Below are 23,683 nucleotides of genomic sequence, written 5' to 3' on the forward strand. Positions count from 1 at the left end.
ACAATGCCGATTGCATGGCAGAGGAAGTGTTGGCCTCAGTATGCTTAGTCAATTCAAATGTCTTATCTGGATAACTTCTGCCTGCACTGGAAGCCCACAAAAATGTATGTTGCCCTAAGATTCTACATCCACAATATGCTATATAGGTAATTGGTTCCTGGATTAGTGCAGCATACGCAGTAGTGCATATACTGAGCTGAGCTATACTGAGCTGTTGTAGTGAAGTAGGGGTTGAGCCAGAAAGCAAAGCTTTAAGTTAACCAGATGATCTATGTTTTAACCCTTAACCACGGTCATGAACTCTGGGTTGTGACTGTAAGAGATCCCAGATACAAGCGGCTTAACTGAGTGTTCTCAGCAGGGTGACTTAACCCTTAGAGATAGGGTAAGGAGCTCAGACATCCGGACAGTGCTAATACTTGAGCCTCCTTGGCATTGAAAGCTGTAAATTCATGTATGTTTCCGTGGCGTCTCCCTGTGGAGGTTTTCCAGGGGCCAACATCGTGGTAGACCCAGAACCTGCTGGAGGGATTAAATCTTACTTGGCCTGGAAACCTTGGCATGCTACAGGAAGAGCTGGAAAACCTTGCTGAAGAGAGGGACGGCTGGATTAACTCGCCTACGGTCATGAGTTTTGGGTCATGATCGGAAGAATGAGATCGCGGATACAAGTGGATTTGATGAGTTTCCTTTGCAATGTGGCAGGGCTTAACCTTAAAGATGGGGCTAAAAGCTCAGACATAGTGAACACCCATTTTGAAGGCTCATGTTGACGGCTGTTAGACAACAGGGTGAATACACATTTGTACATATCTGTCCTGGTTGATAGAGTGCCCTTGGTAAGGACAGTTACAGGTAGTTACACCATAATCTTGGAACTCATCAGCTGTCTCCTGATGACGATATATCCTCTGGGAGCGATGGCTCAATTTCCTGGGCTTCCAGTGTAGCCAGCGGTTGGTGATAAAGGACTTCCAGCCAAGACTCCCATTGTTTACAGTCCTACTAACAACTTGAGAAGCAAGACAAGTGGAGCGTTAGCCACACTTAAGATAAGTTAAAACCTAAATCGTCATCGGATGACCACCAATGGGATGGAATAATAATCCAGCCTGGATGGTATTACGGTACGGCAGATTGGGTTCTGCCTCTTTTACTCTACCTACTAACCCTTTTTTTCCTGCATGCATCCATATCCATATCTCAGCCTCAGATACAAGCAGGGGAGGCTCCAAGGAAAAAAGTTTGGGAATCACTGCCACACAAACATGCTGTATTGAAGAAGGCTTGGAACTAGAGATTGAGACCATAAACTCTTCAGGACAGTTTTTACTGAGGTTGTGAATGAGCTCAGAAGTAGGGTACTTTTCCCATCTGGTGTCATACAACCAGACTTCTTCCAGTGAGACGCCCTCTGCTGGCCATTAGAACGAATGCAAGTTTAACGCACCTTCTGATTGGTTTCACTTTTGCAACAAGCGGAAACGTCCACTTCTTATATAACAGGATGTGGTCTGGACTTACTTGCTTTTCATACTAGCACAGATGGTAATCATTCTACCTTGATCTTTATCAGGTTGTCTTCGTCATCCAACCTTTTAAAGTGAAACGTTCTTAAAGTTTAATATTTTGTTGACATGGAGTAAATATGCTTTTTTATATTGATGCTTTCCTTCTTATGGCCTTGCACCTAAATGATTTGCGTATATATACCCTCCTTCAATGAATAGATTAACAGCCCATTACACCGGACATCATTATCCACTTTTCTTTTATACACTGGAACATATTCAGCGCTTCGTACATGCTGCGATGTATTTAATGTAGCTGTCCTTAGTTGCAGTCACATCAGACGCAGCTTGAATCCTCTACTGAACGACGCTCTCTGACCTCTCCTCTCCCATCGCATCCATCGTGTGATGTTGCAGCTTGACTCCGTCCCTGAACTCAGAGATCAAAACAGCAAAACAAAGCTCCCGTCTACCCTGAACTCTGACCGACACGACTGAATGTCTTTCACCCAGTGTCAGTCTTAAGTGTCTTGATTTTTCTGGCTTCATTTATCGACTCCGGCCTTGTAAATCTTCCGTTCCGCGCGGACATAACTGCCCATATTCAAGCTGATTTACTTCTGCATGTGTCTGTAACTGTCTTTTAAAACACACTCATTTCAAACATTACACGCCCCCTACTCCTCCAGCTCCCCCCCCAGTCCTCTATCAGTGTAACCGTGCAGAGTGCTGCAGAGGTCAAGCAGGGTTTTAGTCGGTGACCCTCGCTCTTATAGGCGGCGGTGTTCAGGGCCGACCTTTGACCCTGGATTCCACTGGTCCTCGAGTTCAAACGCAGACCGTGACCCAGCCGTTGAACTCCTAAAGGGGGGGAGTGACAGCAAGGGGGCGGGGCTGCGAGGGGGGAGCCGGGTGAGGGGAACAGACTACAGTATCTTCTGCTTCTGTTGCTTCTTCTCTCTGTTTTGCCCTTAAAGACTTTAAAAAAGAAGGTTTGTAAGAACTGACTGTTTGTTTTATATTGCCGAAACATTTCCTGGTACAAGTCTTGACTGTGGATGCTTCGTACATCACCCATATTTTAAACCAGAAGCTGTTTTTAAACAGTTGTGAATTGGATTTTGCCTTTATGATTAAAGAAATAGAATAACCTTAAGTTTCTCATTCCATGCTAAGTGAATGACTGTCTCACATTCAGATACGTCCTCCTCCTATGTTGATCGAATCAACCATCAAAAGTCTTCAGCACACAGAGCTGCAGCGCTCAGTCCCACCGGTCAGCACACTTTATTACCATAATTAACTCTCATCAGCTGGGGTCTCTTCTCACTTTCATATCAGCGAGGATCTCTGGAGAGTCTGAGCGAAGATTACTGCAAACACAGCATGTTGCTCGGCGTATAGATGATTTATTTATAATGTGTAACAGTTTGGTGTCAGGTTCAGGATGAGACGGGTTCTCGAGTAACGCTGATCTGTCTTTAAAAATGATGCCTGAAAGTTTAGTCAGGAGAAACAGCACTGAGGTTGGTCATCTTAAATGTTCTTGCAGGTTTATGGAGCGTTTAAGCCTTTTTTAGCTTGTTTTTTTGTGTCTGTTTTACAGGACATTACCTTTAAACTAGGGATGGGCATTTCCAGTAATCTCAATATTCAAGTAATCTAATTACCTCATGAACGAGTAATCGAGAAGTCGCTAATTATATATTTTTTACAGTTAAAAAAACACGCGTCGGACACGGACCTCCCGGCCCGGAAATAGTAGGCTACATGCCTGTAAGAGAACATTACTATCAAACACTCTTACATAAATGTCAATAAATTGCTAACAGTAGAAAGCAAGTGCAATTTCAAATGCACTGAACAACCTTAACAGGCCCTTCAGTTAACATTCTTACGTTCTTAGCCGACTGTATGGACTTCTCTTCTGTGTTGCTTCACACGTAACTCACGTTTTCCGCTCTCGTAGCTGTTGTCCGGCGTGATGGTGGCTTGTACTCCGACTCAACAAACACCATCAGCTCACAGAAGCCGTCTCCTTCCACAACACTTACTGGAAGCATATCTCCAGTCACCATGTCCGTTATTAGCAGGCTAATCTTCTCCGCTCTGGTATCATCACAACGACGTGTGCTAACAGTGCTAGCATATGATGTGACGCGAGACTGCCTGTTGTCTGTCTCCGCTGGCTTCTCCTTGTGCGTTCAAAACATGTGGTTAAACATCAAACTCGTATTTCTATAGATTAACACCACATATCTTGAACAGCGCGTTATCGTCGTCTTTTTTTACTTCCAGACATCTCTTTTCCTGCTCACGGCTGACATGGGGCATGTAACAAAGTTAAACTACTTGAGCTGAAAACAACACGTGCAGGTGCGCGAGCAGTGTAACGTTATTTGAATAATGACGTCAACAACGAGCACTCGATTATTCGTCCTCATCCCTACTTTAAACCTCAAACCCTTTAAGGTTGACATCATATCAAACTGTTACTTCAACAAACCCCACTAGTGAGGGATGCTGATGTTTTTGTGTGTTTGCTTTGAGCAATCGTCTGCGACGTGTTTGTAAAACTAGCTTTGTCAGGTGTTGTGTTTTCAGCTTATTATCTAGAAAGAAATCTAGAAAGCTCCTGTTTTTCAGGTGATCTAAATGAGGAACGTGACTCGTCTCGTTTCCTGTAACAACTTTTAGAACATTTTCTTTCACCTGGATTTTTCAGACTCCTGCAGGCTGCCCTGATTTTTTTAATTGTAGTTCACCCTCGTATTAATCCATGTTAATATGTTTGCTTGAATAATCTGTGTGTAATTTTTTGTGATTTCCTGCATTATATTTCCCTTTTTATTATTTGTTGTTGAGCTCAGATACGTCCAAATATTGCACCACGCATGGAGGAGATGAATCTAACAATGCTGATCTTGCAGGTCAAAGTTCGCCCTTAAGTCAATGCTTATTTATTCTTGCACGTGAACTGATTTATTTACTTATTTAAACCAAACTTTTGTTACCCTGACATAGAAGGCCGTACAATAAAGGTCACCTGACTTTGTTGTGAACATCCAATGCTTGTAAAACTTCTGAAACTTGTGAAATAGAGCAGCTTTAAATGACGTGCGGGATAAATAGTAAACATTGGAGTTCCACCTGAAGACAAAATTGGACTTTGGTGAAGCTTTATGATGTTTAAATACAATCAAGGAAGAATAAACATACATGTCTTTTTTTACAACTGCAGAAAGTCTGTGAAAATACAACATCGTACTCCTCACTCATGTATATCATAAATCCGTCTCCTAAATGTCAGAAGAGTTTTTACTGATCTGAATGGGCTTCAATATATTTCACAACCAGCCTAAAACAGTAAAAACACTTTGTATTATTGGTTCTCTCTCAACATCAGTATTATTGAATTCCACAGAGGCTTTTAATGGGAGCAACGTCCGCTCACACAGCTTCACTCTGCGGCTCTATCAGCTGTGAAACACACATCCTCGACATGTTTTCATTGGACGGCCCTGCTTCCTTAATCACTCCGTCTGCAGTGACCCCGCCGTCTGCCCGTTACTGAAAATCAGCTCACACTGAAGATAAAGGCAGCATGTGTGGATGAATCTGTACAATCCTTCTTTTCCTTTCATTAAAACACTTAAACTCCTTTTTCATTTAGCTTTTACCCTCGCGTCTCATGCAAACAATAGTGATCTCGACCCCTTAGTCCTCTTTGCTGTTATGACTTCCTCCTGACAGCTCTATTACTTCTGCTTGGCACCGACACTCAAGCCGGTCTCCAGCACCTACACTGCATGCATCTAATGTATTTAAGTTGAACATTTGATTGATATAGAGTCTCTTTTTTACCTTAAAATGCTGAAAGTAGGAAGAAGACGGTATGAATTATCACAAAGGAAGAGAGAAGAGAAAAATGTGTCAAAATCCGACAAGAAAAACTAGCACATGACAGATGAGCTATTTATTTTTTAGCATCCGTGTGTACTGTCATAAAAACGTAGTGCACCTTGTATCTTGGGCAGATTCTCAGAAGACTTTAAATGGTGGAAAAAACATGTAAAAAAGTCGAATTATTTAGTAATCAACCACAAAACAAAGTGAAAAAAACATTTCATGGACGTCAGATCTTACAAGAAAAACCTCCTGAAAATAAATGTTTAATTTCATACTTTTTTGTGCACGTGATCCTTCGACTCCCTCACAATATAATGCTTGAAAACCTCAGGGTTATCAATTGTCCATCTTTTACAAAAGGTCTTTGAAATGTTGGATTTGATCTGTAAATGTGCAAAGTTTAACCCCTTACTGCTCCAGTGGAAAACCTCACTGGCCCGGCGATCAAACTGTTGTTTGAAAGGCATCAGTGTGTTCCCGTAAAAAGAAGAACGCATTAAATAATAAACTCTGAGAGGCAGGAGCATCCACCAGAGCAGCTCATGTTATTTAAATAGATGGTGAAATAAGAAGGTGCAGTACATGAAAGGTTGCATAATGATTTTATGAATCCTTATAATGTGGCGTTCATCAAACTCGCAGTGGGATTTATTCTCCTTGAAAGGTTTAGACATTGGCAAAGAGGGCAGCACACACACTGAAACATGGGTTTGTTTTATCTGGATGTTTGCAGCTATCTCGTACCAGTGTTTTTGCATGTCACTAAAAAGGCTAATTCTATTCATTCATAAAGTGAGGTGTAACTGGAGTTTAACTGGTTCTTTGTCTGTCAGAGAGAAAATTTCAGAATACTACTGTTGGTTTATTAAGCACTGAATGGGCCAAATTACATCATCAGACCATCCAGACCACTCAGGTCGTCCGGGACAGGCCTGCTTTCTGTCCCCAGAGTCAGAAACAAACATGGAGAAGCAGCGTTCCGTTTTTATGCTCCGTATATCTGAGACAAACTCCCAGAAACATGCAGGTCTGCTGAAACACTCACTTCTTTCAAATCAAGGCTGGAGACTCACCTGTTTACAGCTGCCTTTTATTAAATCATTGAATTACATTTCAATTATTTATCACTGCACTGTAACTTTTATTCTTATATTTTATAACTGTCTTAAATATATTTTATCTTCTGTTTCAGCTGTTTATATTTTATCTTCACTTTGATTCTTAATGTCTTGTTTAATAATGCGTTTCTTTGTCCTTTGTTATGATGCTTTCTAGTCTTGTGTAAAGCACTTTGAATTGGCTTGTTGCCATAATGTGCTCTATAAATTAACCTGCCCTGCTTTAAACAACTTTATAAGTCATACTGTACATATGACAACAGTTTAAACCGCTTAAATGTTCACTATGAAGAACTCTGTATCTCAATCCAGTCTGAAGACGTTATGTATTCATTGCAGCTTAATTAACCCGTTCGTCATCATGTGTGTACAGAAATTAACTAAATTACGCACTGGCAGCATAACAACTGAACTTAACCGCATCCTGGCAGACAGCTGTCCCTCAGATGATGGATTGAACAATTGCGCCATCTAGCGTTACTCACCCGGAAGTGCAAGACCGGATCCGGCCGAGTTTCTTCGATTCAAATGAGTCGAGTTATTTAGAAAAATACAGCTGAGTACGTTCACCTAAGATAAAGCTTTAATAAAGCTTTAAGTTACTGGTATTAAGATTAAGATTTAACATACAAAACACGAACAGAAAACATGAACCTACATACCTGAACCTATAGATTTAACCAGATTTAACCAATTATAAAGCATTAAAGTAATATTTACATGTTAATCTATCCAAAAATAAGTCCATAATGATATAACACTGACAGACTTGTCTTGAGTGGTTGTTTCGGTTGTTATAACCTGTTACTCAACATTTTTGTCAGTCCTCAGATTTTTATTTCTAATTGCCGAATTTGACGTCAGGTGTTTCAATTTACTTTGTTATTTTATCTACCCAAATCCAGCTTGGTAAAATATGTAGTGTATTCTAATTCCTATTTTGAATATACGTAAAATTAAAGATTTTATTACATATTATCAGAAATGAATTTCCTTTTAACAGCTGCATGCTGAGTTTGTTTCGTTTAATAAAAACACTCACTGACAAAAAACAAACAAACAAAAAACTTAATTTACAGACAAGTTTTTAAGTTGTTTTTTTGAACGTGTTGCTTTTCTCAGCATTTCTATTTGAACGCTGAAGCTTTAAACATTTATTTTCACTGCTGAATAATGCAGCAGTAAGAAAGGCCTGTAGGAGGAAGTGAAACAACAGTCCAATGAAAATCACTGTTGCATTGTCAGGAAGAGGTTTCTCGGAAGAGAGAGAGTAAAAAAAATGCATCAAGGAAAGAAAATTGACCAGAAAGAAGACTTCCGGTTAAACGGGTTTACCTTCAAAATAAAATCTTACCTGTTTGTAATATTAAAAAGCAACAGTAAGTAACTTTTATGAAGTACATCAAACATTGCACCAGTATGTGGACATCTACAACATACCATCACGTTTTTTTGTTTTTTTTTTAATCTGACGTTCAAATCATTATTTCTGTTTTTTGTGTTTGAGGCTAAACGTACCAAAATCTCATAGGAAGCGTTTTATAAAGCTATTTTGTATATTTTGTACGATTATATACACATTTTGCAAGCCTGCATTCAACGTCGTTACATCTTCCTACTTCGATGTAAATTATATGACCACAAATAAAACAAAACTGAGGCCAGATAGTATTGCAGCATATTGAACTGAGTGCAAGGAACCCCTTGACCACCTTGCAGATTAATACTACCATGCCTGCATAAGATGTGAAGCATACACTGGCTGTTTCAAAGGCCTTCATATCATAGAGGTAACTCAATAAATTCAAACATTAATAGGCTACTATTTTTGAGAAAAGAATGGCATTAAGTGTAGATATAATTGTTTTGTAACAGTGTTGCTATTTTGTTTTGCTTGTATATTTTGGTACTGCTGTATTGGTGGTCTTTGGTATTTACAATAGAGAAAATAGTTAACTGAAATATAGTGTCTGAATTAAAAATGTCCTCTAAATAATCTTTATTCACCGTTTAATCATCAAATGTTCTCGTACTTCTACCATGTCCTCGTGACTTTTACTTTGAAAAACAAATAGCGGAAGTTATACGTTGCCTCTGGCCCGTGCAGCTGCTGGAGGAACTTTCTCTTCGTTCCTTCACAACAAGATGGACTGGAGTGAGGACGACAGTGTAAGTGTTTTTATGTGGATTCCTTCTGTTGCCTGTGTTTTGTTGTTACTGTTTCATCAAGTAGAGACGAAGCTTGCGTGTTGTGTCCGTTTATCTTGGCAGGCTGTTAGCATGAACTAGCTAGCTTTGCTGTTTAATTGTAGCTTGTAGGTGAATTGCTGTTGGCGGAATAACCTGTCCTCACTGATCGACACAGACGGATCAACTGTCAGTCAGTCTGTTATCTTCAGTCGGCGTTGTTAGCATATTGCTAGTTACCTGTTTTTAAACAGAGCTAGCTAGCTAATCTCTCCTCAACCTAACGTTTAGATTTAGCTAATTTTCTTCGTGTAAAGGCGTTATCCACAGTACAGGAAGTCTGATTGATATGTCTGATTGACAGCCCACGCGTGTTTAACCATTTGTGCCCCCCTTTTACAGCTTCCTCTATTGAAAAGAAAGTACAATCCTCTTTCAAGGCTCTGCCGCTGTTATCTGATAGCATGTCGTTAGCTGCATGTGTTCATCTTAATCCATGTGTTGATATTCATTGCGATCAGACAGCGGTTAGCTTTAGCCATATGTTTTTAAGTTAGCCATCTGTCAGGGTTTTAGCAGCAGCCTGTCATGTTGAGATTATTTCATCCAGACTGACGACGATAGCATCCAGCAGATTGATGCGGAGGATATAGAACAGGAGATCATCACAGAATACAAAATTAACCCATTAATTCACATCCCTGACAGCTTTCTTTTCACATCCTCAAAATAATATGAAATTTAAATAGAGGATGAAAGAGAGATAATTATCTATCACAGTTTATTCAGCTAACATTCTTAGGACTGCAACCAGTGAATACCTATTATTATATATTATTATTGAATAATCTGTCAAAATTGTTTCTAATATATACACATTAAGTCCAAAATATGTAAGAAAAACTCCAGCACATTATCACAAAGGCCATACAAATTTCAGCACTATTTAATTCGACAGTTTTAGAAAATAAAATGGACATGATATTTGGCACAAAAAAAGCTATGAAAAGCTAAATTTATCATCAAAAATAGTTATTTTTGCTGCACTAACATCAACATAAAGATAAAAGTCACGCTACAGCAAATTGTCTTTACACTTTTTGAGAAACACCTTGTTAATATGTTATCATACAAATAGTTCTTGTGCAATCTTGGAAATTCACTATTTGTAAAAGCAAGGTAACTTATCACATTTAAAATCCAATATTGGTATTAACCACCCAGAGTTGGGTGTATAAATGCCTCGGACAAGTCACCTCACAGTATGTTTTTTTATGTCTTATATTTCCTTTATTACCAAATGACAAAAATCCAAATGTTTTGTAGCTGTTGCTCCAGTTAAAATCTGTTCATTATAACCTATTTTACAGTGAAACCATACTAAAAAGAAAAAATAGCCTAATTCTCCCACCTAATATCAGTTGGACATCTGCAGTGAGTGAGGAAATTATTATAGATGGACACTTGACACTTGCACACTGCAGTTGTTTTGCTGCAGAACAGTTTGATGATGGTGTACCGGCTGCAAGAGCAAAAACAAAACACGAGACTAAACTACTAACTGACTCAACAATCTCGGAAGCATCAGTAGTAGTTTCAAGTGATTAAACAAATGGTAGGAATGTAAAATAGATAATGACACAGCTTAATAGTTTAAGGTCTCAAATAGCTGTCCATCTTATGTAAAGTTTCTTAGTATTGTGGGGAGATTTAAGTCATTGAGGAGAGACGGTGGAGAGCTGCAAGGAAAGAAGGGGGATGACATGCCACAGAGGTTTTGGGCCGTGCTGGATGCATTGATGTGGCGATTCCGAGCTCACCGTCTTAAGCCCTTAGGTGTCTGCAATGTCATGCCTCCTTAAATTAAAATTTGTTCCTCAAAGGAAATTCATCACTCTCCGACAATCATAAAATCTGCTTTCATCCCTGTAAATCCCCAGGAGTCAGGATTGTCTGACTGACGTAAATCGGTAAAACCGCTGCTCTCCTGAATAAAGCCTTTCCTGTAGGATAAATTGTGTGTGTTTTTCTTGTGTATGTGTTGCAGGGTCACAGCCACATGCATAACGGCTGTCAACACGGACATGGAGGCCACTCTCACAGCCACGGGCCGAGGGCGGCTCACCCCTTCATGTCAGGTTTTCACGGACAGTTCGGCAACAACTCAGAGCAGGGGATGAACCTCAGCCAGCAGCCGAAGAAACGCTCGCACATGGACGACAGCAGCACCTGGGACATCGTGAAAGCATCGCAGTGAGTGGTGGAACATTTGTTCTTTGTCAGCTAGTCCAACTTTTAACATGTAGATCCATTTCATGTGATGCCACAGTCGCTGAGGAAGGTAAATAAGCAGGAAGTCATTATGTTTCCTGTCAAGCACAACTTGGGTTTCATGTATATGACAGTTGGGAACTTAAACTGCTGTAAAGAAGTTCAAGAGAACAACCAAGCTGTCAGACAATCATACAGACTGTAAACAGGCCAACAGTTTAGCCAGATTAGGCGAATCCCTTTGTTTGGACGTTAGAGTGAACATTTATGTAAGTATAATCCCTAATTATACAGAATAGGTCAAGTTGAGTCTGTCGGACTGTAAAAACTGTGATGGATTTTTACTCCAGACGTCTTGGATAATATTTCTTTGTTGGCCATATTATTTATTTTCCAGTAACTTTGGCTAAACTTTCAGCGTGTTTTCAACCTTTCTGCTGGCTTATTTATTCCCCCATAGAACTTCTTGTTAGAGATGATTGCTGATATGATGTCCCAAACTACAAAAAGTTTTAATAAACAGAAAATAATTTAATTAATGTGTAAGATGATAGATGAAGAAATACCCTTCTCTCTTATCTGAGTGTATGATCAGATATTGTGCAACCTGACTAAGGTTTTGACAGTTGCTAAACCATTCAGATATTTCCTGTTTATCTCAGGTTTCATATCCACCTTGAAAACCTTCATCACGTAATATCAGTCAGTTAGTTATTGGTTATTCAGTCAGCTAAATGATTCAGTTATCAATTTAGCTGACATAGACATAAACATATAGAACCATTTGGTTTTTGTAATATTACTGGAAACATAACAAGATATCGTTTAGATGTAAATACTAAACCCCTTCTTTAAATGGCTCATAACTGTAAGTACACCTACCACGCAGGATTCTATATCACTCACCTTTATCATTTGTGTTGTGTGATTCAAAATATGTTCACACAAAGCTTTAGACCAACTTGTAACCTCTGAGTCAAACCCAGCTTCAGATTCTCAGCTGTTAGTTTCTGTTTTCTTTAATGTTTTCTCTCTGAGAAAATACCCCTCTACGAGTGTTGCATAGATGTTTTCCTTAGGCCTAAAAAGTCAACAGCGTAACCCAATCCTTTTCTAAGGAGCACACAGATATGTTAAATCTTCGGAGCGCGGCATAAACTACACAACTTCACAGCAAATGTCACACAAACACGTTTTCAATCAATTTATTTGCACAGGAGTTTCACAACAAACCTCAAGGAAAGCACAGAGACTGTCAGAGCTCTGTGTTTTATTAGCAGTCAGAAATGATTCATTTGTTTTTGTCCTGTGAGGAAATAAAGGTATCTGTTCAAATAAAGTAAAGGCTGCAGAAGCGGCTCATTCCCCTTTAGCTGAGTTTATTTCACAGCAGGACTTTTAGCTTACAGCAGTGCTTGTTGCTTTAACTACCTGATCGTTGAGCGGAGGTGCAGCCGAGCAAAGGTCACTCTTCTTGTAAGACGGAGGGAAAAAAGACTTTAAGAGCCGCTCCTGTTTGACTATCACTGCAGTGGACACTCTGAAACTATGATCAAGTTAACTTATTCTTTTTTTTCTTTCATGCCCCGTTAATCCTTCATCCTTGCTTTAGCACCACTATGAGCACTATGTAAAGCAATAGCCCATCTACTGTTATTATCATTGGAGTATTTGTTTAGTGTTTTCTCTGTGTGATCCTCTCAGGTTCGGTATCCTGGAGCGCTGTAAGGAGCTGGTGGAAGCCGGCTATGACGTCAGGCAGGCGGACAAGGAGAACGTCACTCTGCTGCACTGGGCGGCCATCAACAACCGCTCAGAGCTGGTCAAGTAAGACCTGCAAACATCATCTCTACCTCATTCCTACTGAGTCACAAGAGAGGAATCTGTCATGTAAACATGTAAACATTCCAATGCTGGTTGCTCAACTTAGTACACATATCTGCCTAGAAGTCCTGTGTCAGTAAATATGTCAGTAATTAGGGGGTGAACTGACGATTTATTCATTCTTTCTGGACTTCAAAATATTGAGGACAAATTAAAATAAAAAAAGAAACACTGATATTATTTTGGACGTGACTCATGTAGCTCCTCATCATGGAGACCAACAAGGCTTCAGTCATATCTGGAGACATCATATTAACATATGAGAAACACTGCACTTTTAGCAACCATAAACACATTCAAAGAAAGCCTCCAAGAAGACGCAAAGACAACTGAATTGAAACACAACAAACTTCAACACAGGATGAATTGTTGGCACTGATTTCTGCTCTCTGCTTCTCCCCTGCTCTTCTCTGACAGGTATTATATTTCTAAAGGGGCGATAGTGGACCAGCTTGGAGGAGACCTGAACTCTACTCCTCTTCACTGGGCTATAAGGTGACTGAACGACCACTAAGGAAGTTGTTTGATTATTTATAAGTTAAAAGAAATGTTGAACCCAAAATGTACCCTTTAATTTCTGTAGTTTGTTCTGCTATTAAAACATGTGTCAACAGTGAGTTGGTATTTTGTGACTGTTTGGTTACAAGCTTAATTATAGACAAAGAATTATCCACCACTTTGTAAACACCACACAGATATATTGACCCGAGTGTTTCAGGCGATCTGGACAGAAATCCAACTTTGCTTTAACCCTCAGATTCATGAAGCACATCTCTAAAGGAAGTCTGAAAACTTGAACTAGGCTGTAACTCGGGTCTGATTCTGACACACAAACCTGATGGTGGCTTTGTAGGTGTAAGCACCACTGCGCTGCTTTGCTTATGTTTGCATGTTTTAATCAGAAACCACTAGTCAAATGTTTACTGGGGCAGGTTATGTTCTTTGCTACTGTGTAGTTAAAATAACTGTAATACACAACAGAAACTATGCATTTTGCCTGTGCTCTCTGTGGGTTGAAACGTGCTTCCTCCATAAAGCTGTTTTTTGGCTTCTGTCAATGACGAGGCAGGGCCACCTCCCCATGGTGATCCAGCTGATGAGATACGGAGCCGATCCCTCCATCGCAGACGGAGAAGGTTACCGGGCTCTGCACCTCTCCATCCTCTTCCAACACATGGCTATAGCAGCTTATCTCATGGCAAAGGGACAGGTCAGACTCGGCACACACTCTGTATTTAAGCCTCTCTCTCTGTAACACTCCTTGCATATCTAGAGGTAATCCTCCTATTTGCCTCTTTGTTTGCAGGAAGTTGATGGGCCTGACTGCAACGGACAGACACCACTGATGTTAGCCGCCCAGAAGATTATTGGGTAAGCTCCCTTAGCCTTTACAGATAAGCTTTAAACAGCACTGGCTTTGTGTTCGTGTTGAACATTAAATGTTTTCACTCAATTTACTGAGAAAAAACAATTGAAATTAGGAAACATGTGCATGACGTGTAAAAAAAGCTTTTTTTAATGTTTTTATGTGTTTTATTTAAAGCAAATATAAGAAGTATAAATATAAGAAGATGTTAATAAAAAAAGCAACCATTGAATTCTCCAGAGCATCATGGTTTTTAATCCAGTTTGAGGTCAGAGAAATCTGTTTAAACACTGTTCTTCTGTCTCAGGCCTGAACCCACAAACTTCCTAATCAAAAATAACGCCTCAGTGAGCGCTGTGGACAAAGTGAACAGGAACACACCGCTGCACTGCGCGGTGCTGGCAGGAAACGTAGACGCTGCTCACATCCTGCTGGAGGCCGGGGCCAGCGTCGACGCGGAAAACATAAATGTGAGCTTCACAAAACTCTAAATTGCCTCTCTTTTAAAGAGCAGCTCCAGTCATGTTTTCAGACATTTAAAATGCTCTGCTTGAAATAATAAATTGTGTCTGATATGTTTTTTTCTCTGCAAAATATGTTTAATTACCCTGTAAAAATCCTCCCAAGGCATCTCCTCCTTCTCCCTCATTCCTCAGATTCCTGAATCTGCATAGGCCCCGCCCACTATGTGCTACGTTTCTCCTTTCCTAAAATTACAGCCGAAAACAAAACACGTCTCTGCCATCATTTAGCAGCAACTAGTTAAAACTTAGCTAGCTTGAAATGTAGTCATTAGTAGTAGCAACGTTAACGTTAGTAGTCAGTAGTGAGTTTGCAAAAATTACGCTGAAGGTTACAGCTGACTCGCGCATCGCCGAAGTGGTTGCCATAGGTTACACATAATGCATAGCGTCACCCCGTCCATTAACAGGATTGGCTCCTTAGGTTTGTGATGTCTCAAACCTGCCAATCTGAAAACGTGTTGTTCAGCCTGTCCTTGGTACACTGCAGTGTAAAAGCAGACAGGCCCAGCCATGGAGATGACTGCTGATGTTGTCCCTGATATGTCTTGTAGCACGTGAAGAACACCACATGGAGATGTTTACAAGGTGAAACACTTGATGTTCACTGGAGGGGGTGTTTAAAGTGTAGGATTCTGTGTGCTGTCACACTGTGAGTAACAAACGCCATGAGTCAGCAAGTTATAGTCTGTAAAATATTCCTGTCAGCGCGAAATGACCAAAGAAATTCTGGCCGTTTAGCGCGCTGAGAGTAAATGTTGCTCGATTTGTGCGACCATCTGGCATCAACTGTGTTTGCCCTTTGTTAATGTTGAAGACACAAGATTTGAAATACTGGCTTCGATGACTTTATATCATACAGACAGAAGACAGGAAGTCCTCCTCCACAGTTTATTGCGATTGCTCTTATGTTCGTGTGCAGAAGGATGTGTGTGCAGACTTTGACACTACAAGTCTGTTTTCACACTTTGCTTAGACGTTAAACACCTTTGACACCGAGTTGGAAGCCAGTCGATCGTGGTTTAATAAGCAATTCAAATGAGTGTGCTGTGGAAACCTTCAGCGCACACACTGAAAATGGACTCTCCAGTGAAGACATTTGTGTTCAGCTTTTATAATTGAGAAATAAACTAACCCTAACATATCTTTGAAATCTGGATTTTTCAGTGAGGGAGAACGATTACATCGATACATTTTTTATTACCCTACATTTTGATTGTAATCAACAATGACGCGCGGCTTTGTGGTATTTTTAATGCTTCTTCTTCAGGGCCACACTCCCCTCGACTTGGCCCACCAGGTGCACAGCCCGCTGCTCATCCACATGCTCAACCACGTCAAACAGGAGAGGATCCGCTCCAACTCACGCTGCCTACGGATCCTCAACAGATACAGGGTACACATATACTAAAGACCACGCACATACCACCAGATTACAGACATAAACAAAAAGTCGCCCTAAACAACTTCCTGTTTGTGTTTCTCAGGTTTTTCTGCAGGTTTTGCTCCTCACCGCCTTCTTTGGGAGTGTGGGCGCCATCATTGATATGAACTCAGAGTCCTGGCTGCTCAAAGGGATCCTGCTGGCCTGTGTGATAGGTGTGATCAATCTGGCCTTAAGGTGAAGACACATTTCCTACTATTCTGAGTTAAATGTCAAAGCAGAAAGAGTAATAAATAACACGCATGTCACCCTGATGCTAATGTACTATCTGCACATTTGTGTGTAAACAGGAACTTCCCCAGCTTGGACTTTCAGTCTCTCCTACCAGCTTCATCTCTCATGGCTTCAGTCTTCTGGATGATTGTCACCTGGTGCCTCTGGTTCCTTCCAGATATCCTTTCTTTAAATGAGAAAAACCCTCCATCAGCAACAAGAAAGCTAACCCCTGCAGGGTTTGTTCTGTATAGGGTTGAAGTTTCTCTAATAGACAGACTTATGACAGACTTTTATGCCCAGTTCTGATTGAAAAAGCAGGATTATGCCTCACTGTTGGGATTTGTTTCAGAGGCATTCTGGGTAATGTCACAGGAAACACTTCACCCAGATTTTATCATACATTTCAGAGACAGGAAACAAAGAGACGTGACCACGGAGGACACACTGCTGGATTTAAAATGGTTTAAGCTTATAGCTATTAAACGTGGAAGCTGCCCCTTGTTCGAGCTGATGAATGATTTATTTCTTAACCTTTGACCCCACATGGACCCAGCGCCACAGTGCAGGTCTTGTTTACTCTGAATGCCACCGCTCTGCTCTACTACTACCTCCGCACCTGCAGGACCGACCCGGGCATTGTCAAGGCAACCGAAGAGGAGAAGAAAATGGTAAGAGGGCCAATTAAAGCGAAGCAAAATAAATAATATCTCACATGTAAATGTTTTGTGCACAAATGAGCTGATGTCTGTTTTCTTGTGTTGTCAGAATGTGTTGATGTTGGCTGAAGCCGGCTGCCTGGGCCCCAGAATATTCTGCACTTCTTGCATGGTGAGGCTTAAACACAAACCTTCTTGCAGCACTCCTCCCTTAGCACACAACCTGCAATGTTGACCACTGCTTTGTTCACAGGCAAAGAAACCAAGTCGAACAAACCACTGCTTCGCCTGTGACGCCTGTGTGGCAAAGCAGGACCACCACTCCTCCTGGACCAACTGCTGCATCGGTAAAACAGCTTGGAGCCAGTGGCAATGATAGCAGCTCCCTGAAAATATGAACTGTTTGTGCATGTCAGAGATATTTCTAGTTTCATGCTTCCACTGTGGTTAAACAATCCTCAAATGTGTTGTGATGTAAGTGACCTCTGAGCCACCACATGTCCTCTCTTTCAGGTGCGAGGAACCATCACTACTTCATCCTCTTCCTGTTCTCGCTCGTCCTGATGGGAGCCTGGATGTTCTATGGTTGTCTCACATGTGAGTTACCTTACATACAGTGTAATGACAGTATCTGACAAAGGTTTACATTCACACTGGATCCACATGCCTGTGCTTGTGTGTGTTCTGTCAGACTGGTCGATCCACTGCGTGCTGCACTACCAGGAGCAGGGTGTGTGGGGGGTGGTCTCTGCCCTGGTCGGCTGCTCTCCCTGGGTGCTCAGCGTCTTCCTGCTGGCCTTCTATCACACCTGCTGGTCCAGCTCAGTCCTGGTCATGCAGCTCTATCAGGTGACTGCAGCATGTTTTTCAGACTTTATCCAATTCTAAAAGATCCTTTGAATTGTTGAGAGTGTCCTCTGTCGTAAAAACAAGTCAAAATAAGGAGATCATTCAGAACCTACTTTGGCTGTGAAACTTACCTAGAGCCAGTGTTTGGTTTGTCCATTCTGGGCTACTGTAGGAACATGACAGACTCTATGGACTTTAACCGCTCCCTCTATTCATGGATCAAGGACTCATTTTAAGCTAACAAAATACAAAACAAAGATATTCTATTATCTGCAAGTAGACACTCCTTAATCTTACTCACTGGTCCTTTAAGTCAGGGCTCTACGCTAACTGTTTTCCCACTTTCCCCCTACTGATCTGCTGTTGTTCATACACACAGTTAGAGTCTCCTCTGTCTTTGTAGCGACTGATGTTCCTCCTTTGTGTCTGAGCAGATCGCCTTCCTGGGACTGACTACAGCAGAGCGGACCAACCTGACAGTCCGCCAGACGACACACGGAAAATCTGCCTCCCTGAGACAAAATCCATACAAGTGAGTTCATATTTGTTCTGTCATCGTTTAGTGCAGTTTTTTTAGATATTTGTTCCTTAATCTATTTCATTGCCCCTGGCAACACAGATGTAGCTTCCTTACTGTCTCAGTGCAGCTCTGTCATCCCATTTCCTTCATTTAGTTGCAGTACAGTTTTAAATCAATATTTAATGATAGACGATTAATGTCTTTAGTTAATGGCTGTGTTGTGATTATGATACAAGAGGAGCTTTTTGCCGTTTAGTCATGGACTTTATTGCACAGTATCCCTGACTTATTAATGAAACCACTGTTAGGGTCTAAAGTAATTTTGAAGTGGTATATGGAATTTTTTTGTATACTTATTCACTACATATCTCAGCACAAACCCAACAACAATACGGCAGTACTTTGTCTTTACATCAGTACTTGCATTTGGCTGATATTGTGGTACAGTATCCGGCCTTTCTTAGTGTCCGCTTGAAATTGGTTGCAAAAAGAAAATGATGCAGCTCTGCCTTAGACTTTAAGGGAGAGAACATCCTTCAGGCGTTAAAGTTATCTGCTTGGAATCTGGTCTGAGAAGGTTGACGTTTGATCTTACTTTACCTGGGCTGTAACTGTGGTTTTAAATAAATTTATTTCATGTGGAGAAATAATAATAACAATAACTTTATTGATCTCCACAGGGAAAGGCAGTGATGGTTAAATATAAAAGGCAATCTGCTGATTTTTCGGGGGGTGAAATGTTTAGAAGGATTTAACAAAATTAAAATCACTTGCAAAGAATGCTCCACCTTTTTAATTTAGCAAATTCTGAGACCAATAAATTGTACATATTCCTTTTATTATTTGTTAATTGTGTAAGTGGTTAACATGTAAGCATATAGAAAACATGACACATGTAACGAAGGGAGAAAAATGACCTATGACTGGGTGCTGCGCGATTATGGCCAAAATGATAATGACGATTATTTTGATCAATACTGAGGTCACGATTATTTATTAATTTAAGGGACACCTTTATTTATTGTACTTTCACAATTTGTGCTACATTCCAGCTCATGTACAAATTTAGCAGCAAACTAAAACTTACAATTAGGTTTTATACTTAAATTTGGTGCATCATGGGTAATTTCAGTGTGTCTTTAGGAGGTGGGTGGATGGGGTCTCTGTTCTGGATGTCTGACTTGACGCTGGACAAGGACGGGGAGTAGTGACGTTATTCCCCTCGGCCTTCACACACTCATCATGCTGCACTTTGTGCTGTCTTTTTTCAGCTGGTTGAACAAGTTAGTTGTGTTGCTTTGCGGTGAAGACACAGGTTTCATGCACTCCCACACCCTAACCCTGTCCTTGCTCATCATCACCAAACAAGTGATGACGCCATTTAGGGGGCCAGGTCTTCATCTTCTGTTCCAGACAGTTGACTATTGTTCCTCCCGACCGTCTCTGTTGTTTACTCTTCCACTCTAAACTGCCGCTGCGAGGTAGGCGCTCATGACATGACATGCCAGCTCCCTCAAAAGTGAGGCCAAAACCTCTCCATCGCCCCCTGGGGGAGTGGCTGTTTTGATTTTGATTTGATATGCAGCAGAGTTTTCAACGGGTGGAGCATTTTAAACGTCAGTATCACCATAAATCATTTTTGTAGAATCTAAAAGCCAAAATTGTGATTAATATTCAGTTAATCGTGCTGCCCTACCTATGACAACAACAACAACAACAACAACAACAACAACAAATAAATGAACAAATTAAGATTTATATAGCTTACGTGAGTGACCAACAGCAGGTATGTGTGTAACAAATAAACAATATGTAATTGTACATATTTAAAATTACATTACACTTTAAATAAGGTCAATTCAAATTACTTTATTTGCCCCTCAAAAGTTTGAGAAACAATCTAAAACTGCAAATATGATAAGTATGAATCTAAGAAAAGTGTATTGTTAGTTTTCCGAGGGTTGAAGTCCTGAGTTGTCTTTACTTATCTTTCTGCAGTATGGGCGTGGTGAGGAACCTGGTCTCCTTCTTCCAGCTGCGTTGTTGCGGCCTCTTCAAACCGGCCATCATCGACTGGACGCAGCAGTTTCCGCCCGGCCGCGACCAGCACATGTTCGGACACACCGACATGGTCTGACCCCCCCCCCCCCCCCCCACCACCTCCCCTAGCTCAGGGTCAAGGGTCAGACTTTAATTTGGTTCTGGACCAAAAGCACAAAGTGTATTTATTTATTTTTTTAAAGGGAAGGCTCCTCGAGAAGAGAGACCACGATATCAAGAGTCGGGAAAACACGAAAAGGAATGTGTAGATATTGTTTGAATCAGTTGCTCTTTGTACAGACTGCTGCTGCCTTATACTTGACCAATGTACGTGAAATGAAAATCACAAATGTTTTAATTTGGGTGAGGTTAAAAAACCTTCAAAGGCCTAAATTGTAATGGAAGTTTCGAGATGTTTTTTATGAACACATCAAGCCTATTTTTTATCATCTGTTCTGGGGAAAAAAAGTGTTTGTACATGTACACAGTTGGTTTTACGACTTTTGTAAGAGTTGCATGTGTTTAATAATGAATGACCACTATAATACTTCAATAAAGCAATGTTGTGCCTGTCTTTTAATCGGCTCTGTTTGGACTCACAGGCTATTACATACCAGGGGCGTGGATAATATAACAGAAACATTTAACATCAGTAAATATCACTCCATGAGGCTCGTACAAGTTGCTCTGCAGATCGTAAAACTACGTGTTTATTTCTGACACCTTTATTTGTAGTGTTATGAAGCAAGTGTGTTAATATGGTCCTAAATGTGTAAACACTTTATTACTATTAAATAAGAACCTTTAACCTTTGCCTTTAACTAAATACTAACCAATACGTGTACAGAAAATAGACAAATGACTGATGTGAAAGGAGTCTGTTGCTTTGATGTCTTAACTGATACTGGACTGTTGTTGCCAAGCAACCCAAACATTCTCCTGAACTCTGTGTCTACAGGTTACCACAGATCAGCTCTCAGGTTTTAATTTATCATGAACCAGTGAAATAAGAGTCTGCTGTGTGATTCAGCATACGAGAGACAATTTCAGGACCATTGAATTCTTGTAAGCGACACTTTCAAAGGTCTCGGTAGGGTCATACAAAGGCAGAAGCAGAGACCTGCTCGTGCAGGAGGCTGACAACTGAAGTGGCAGAGTGGAAAATGGGAGAATCAGTAATTGTGGACATGACTGACAGTTTCATTCTTTCTCCTGTTCTGCCTCTGCCGAGCCGAGCCAAAGCTTTCCCAGAGCTGTCTGTGAAATGAAAGGAGCTGGAAACTTGCCACTTGGTAGTCTGAAAGAGTCTTAAGAAGAAGTCTCAAACTGTCAAAAGTTGTGTGGTGCTGTAGAAAACTTCACAAACATGTGTACATGTACTTAAGGGAAACAATTTAACAGATTTAATAAAATAGAATTTAAGATAGATAGAAATAAAACTAGGGATGCATGATATTATTGGCACGTTATCGGCATCAGCAGATATGTCATTTTTCTGCCGATAAAACCGCTTTCATTCTGCCTAAATGCTCGATGATTCTCTAAAAAAGCCTGACGTAAAGCTACGACGTTAACCCGATGCGAGTGTGCGCGCACTGCCTGCACCACGCCTCTTCCGTCGAGCATGAAGAAGGGTGAAAGATGTCTGGCAGTATTATAGCCTATTAGTCTCATTTATTCAACACTGCGAAAAAACAGTACACAACTTCTCTGTTATTTCAGTTGGCCTTAATCGCTGTACAGTTATACAATGCACTTAGTTTCACATGATCCTGTTGGACAGATTTCATTTTATGTATTTGTTCTGTGCAGCAGGTAAAAATTGCCCTAGTTGTGGCTATTGTCAGGATTGTCTCGGGGAGAGCATCATCCAAGTCTGTCTATGTTGTATGAATATTAGTTTTATTTGAAAGAAAATGTTATAACGGTACTTGTGTACGTTTTATAAAGCACGGTATTATGTTATTATGCCTAAGAGTAGGCATGATATCAATTTCAGTACAGAGGAGACTTAATGTTCTCTGCAATTAGGTTGAAAAAAACGTGCCTAATATGTTGGTACCAGCAATCGGAAAAAAGGGTTGGAAAATATCGGCATATCGGATATCAGCTAAAAATCTATCATCGTGCATCCCTAAAAAAAAACACATATTAACATAAAGTGAGCTCTAACAACTTAACAATTTTGTAAGTAAGGTCTGTTACGACCCTTATGGTGAAAACAATTAGCAAGCCAACAGTTGAGTTAGCTTATAGCTAGTCAAAGCTAATAGTCAAATAAATAAATAGTTGAAACAGTTAGCTAAACACAATTGATAACTGTTTGAAGTAAATGATAAAATTGATTAATAACGGTTTAAAAAGTTAGCTAAATATCATGGATAAAAGGTTAAATTACTAAAATGAATGAATAAACATTTAAAATTGTTAGCTTAACTACAGTATATGGATGAGCAAAGAAAGTTAGCTAAAAGCAAATGATAATTGTCAAAAAGGCAAAAATTAATGATTCAATTTATAGTTTATGAAATTAATAATTAAGCAGTTTAAATAGCTGAAAGTTATGGATGAATTGTTAAAATACCTAAGAGTTGTTTAGTTAGCTTAAAATAAAGGGTAAATTGTAACAATAGCTAGCTAAACGTGAGGGCTAAATGATTCAAACACACCTTCTTGGAGTCCATGTAGCCTTTAAATACAAACATAACTTAATAGACTAAAAAATTAATGGTTCAATTATAAGAAATAAACATTTAATACAAATATTATGAATGATTAATCCTATGGTTAGTTAATAATCTCTGTGTATTGTTAATTTGACCACTACAGAAGGAGAGCGCTTGAGCCTGAAGAGTCCCAGAGAAACAACAGTTTTAGTGTCATTATAATAATTACTATTATTACATCACAGCTTCTGATTAAGGTTTTGGATTAACTGGGTTAAATCAATAAAGGTAAAAAATTTTACACTTTAATGTTTTAATTTTTGTCTCCCTAAACCTTGCACATGAAAAATGTAGTTACACAAGATCGTTAATAATTATTTTATTATATTATATTTAAGAGCAGCTTTTGTCTTCCTTTATGATGCCTGCTTTCTAATTTAATTTCATTTAATTTAATAGTTTGAGATAACAGCTCCAAATTTGGTTCGACAAAACATCTAATCCAAACCTGCTCTGCACGGCTGC

The 23,683-nt window shown here is 40.0% G+C and overlaps 1 protein-coding gene across 2 annotated transcripts; it reads left to right on the forward strand.

The window, feature by feature from the left end:
- The first annotated feature begins 8,664 nt into the window (after positions 1–8,664).
- On the forward strand, positions 8,665–21,066 carry zdhhc13 (zinc finger DHHC-type palmitoyltransferase 13). Of its 2 annotated transcripts, none has more exons than XM_069657813.1 (17): positions 8,665–8,707; positions 10,773–10,978; positions 12,701–12,823; positions 13,298–13,375; positions 13,946–14,090; positions 14,187–14,251; positions 14,554–14,716; positions 16,038–16,163; positions 16,255–16,388; positions 16,502–16,602; positions 16,971–17,095; positions 17,193–17,255; positions 17,337–17,430; positions 17,597–17,680; positions 17,775–17,932; positions 18,367–18,464; positions 20,451–21,066. In XM_069657813.1, the coding sequence occupies exons 1-17, from the start codon at positions 8,684–8,686 to the stop codon at positions 20,587–20,589; spliced, it is 1,926 nt and encodes a 641-aa protein (XP_069513914.1). In that variant the 5' UTR covers positions 8,665–8,683; the 3' UTR covers positions 20,590–21,066. The 2 variants fall into 2 exon arrangements, with proteins under 2 accessions (XP_069513914.1, XP_069513915.1); XM_069657814.1 differs by lacking the exon at positions 20,451–21,066 and adding an exon at positions 19,133–19,181.
- Positions 21,067–23,683: the final 2,617 nt, after the last annotated feature.

Source organism: Semicossyphus pulcher, unplaced genomic scaffold (assembly GCF_022749685.1).
Source record: "Semicossyphus pulcher isolate SPU_LCO1_2020_fin unplaced genomic scaffold, fSemPul1.0.p SCAF_1, whole genome shotgun sequence".
Lineage (NCBI taxonomy): Eukaryota > Metazoa > Chordata > Actinopteri > Labriformes > Labridae > Semicossyphus > Semicossyphus pulcher.

Excerpts from the sequence above, each read along its gene's own strand:
- zdhhc13 (XM_069657813.1), top strand. The coding sequence starts at position 8,684 with ATGGACTGGAGTGAGGACGACAGT. Across the intron at positions 8,708-10,772 it reads ACTGGAGTGAGGACGACAGT|GGTCACAGCCACATGCATAA; the intron begins GTAAGTGTTTTT and ends TATGTGTTGCAG. Across the intron at positions 17,431-17,596 it reads CTGGACCAACTGCTGCATCG|GTGCGAGGAACCATCACTAC; the intron begins GTAAAACAGCTT and ends CCTCTCTTTCAG.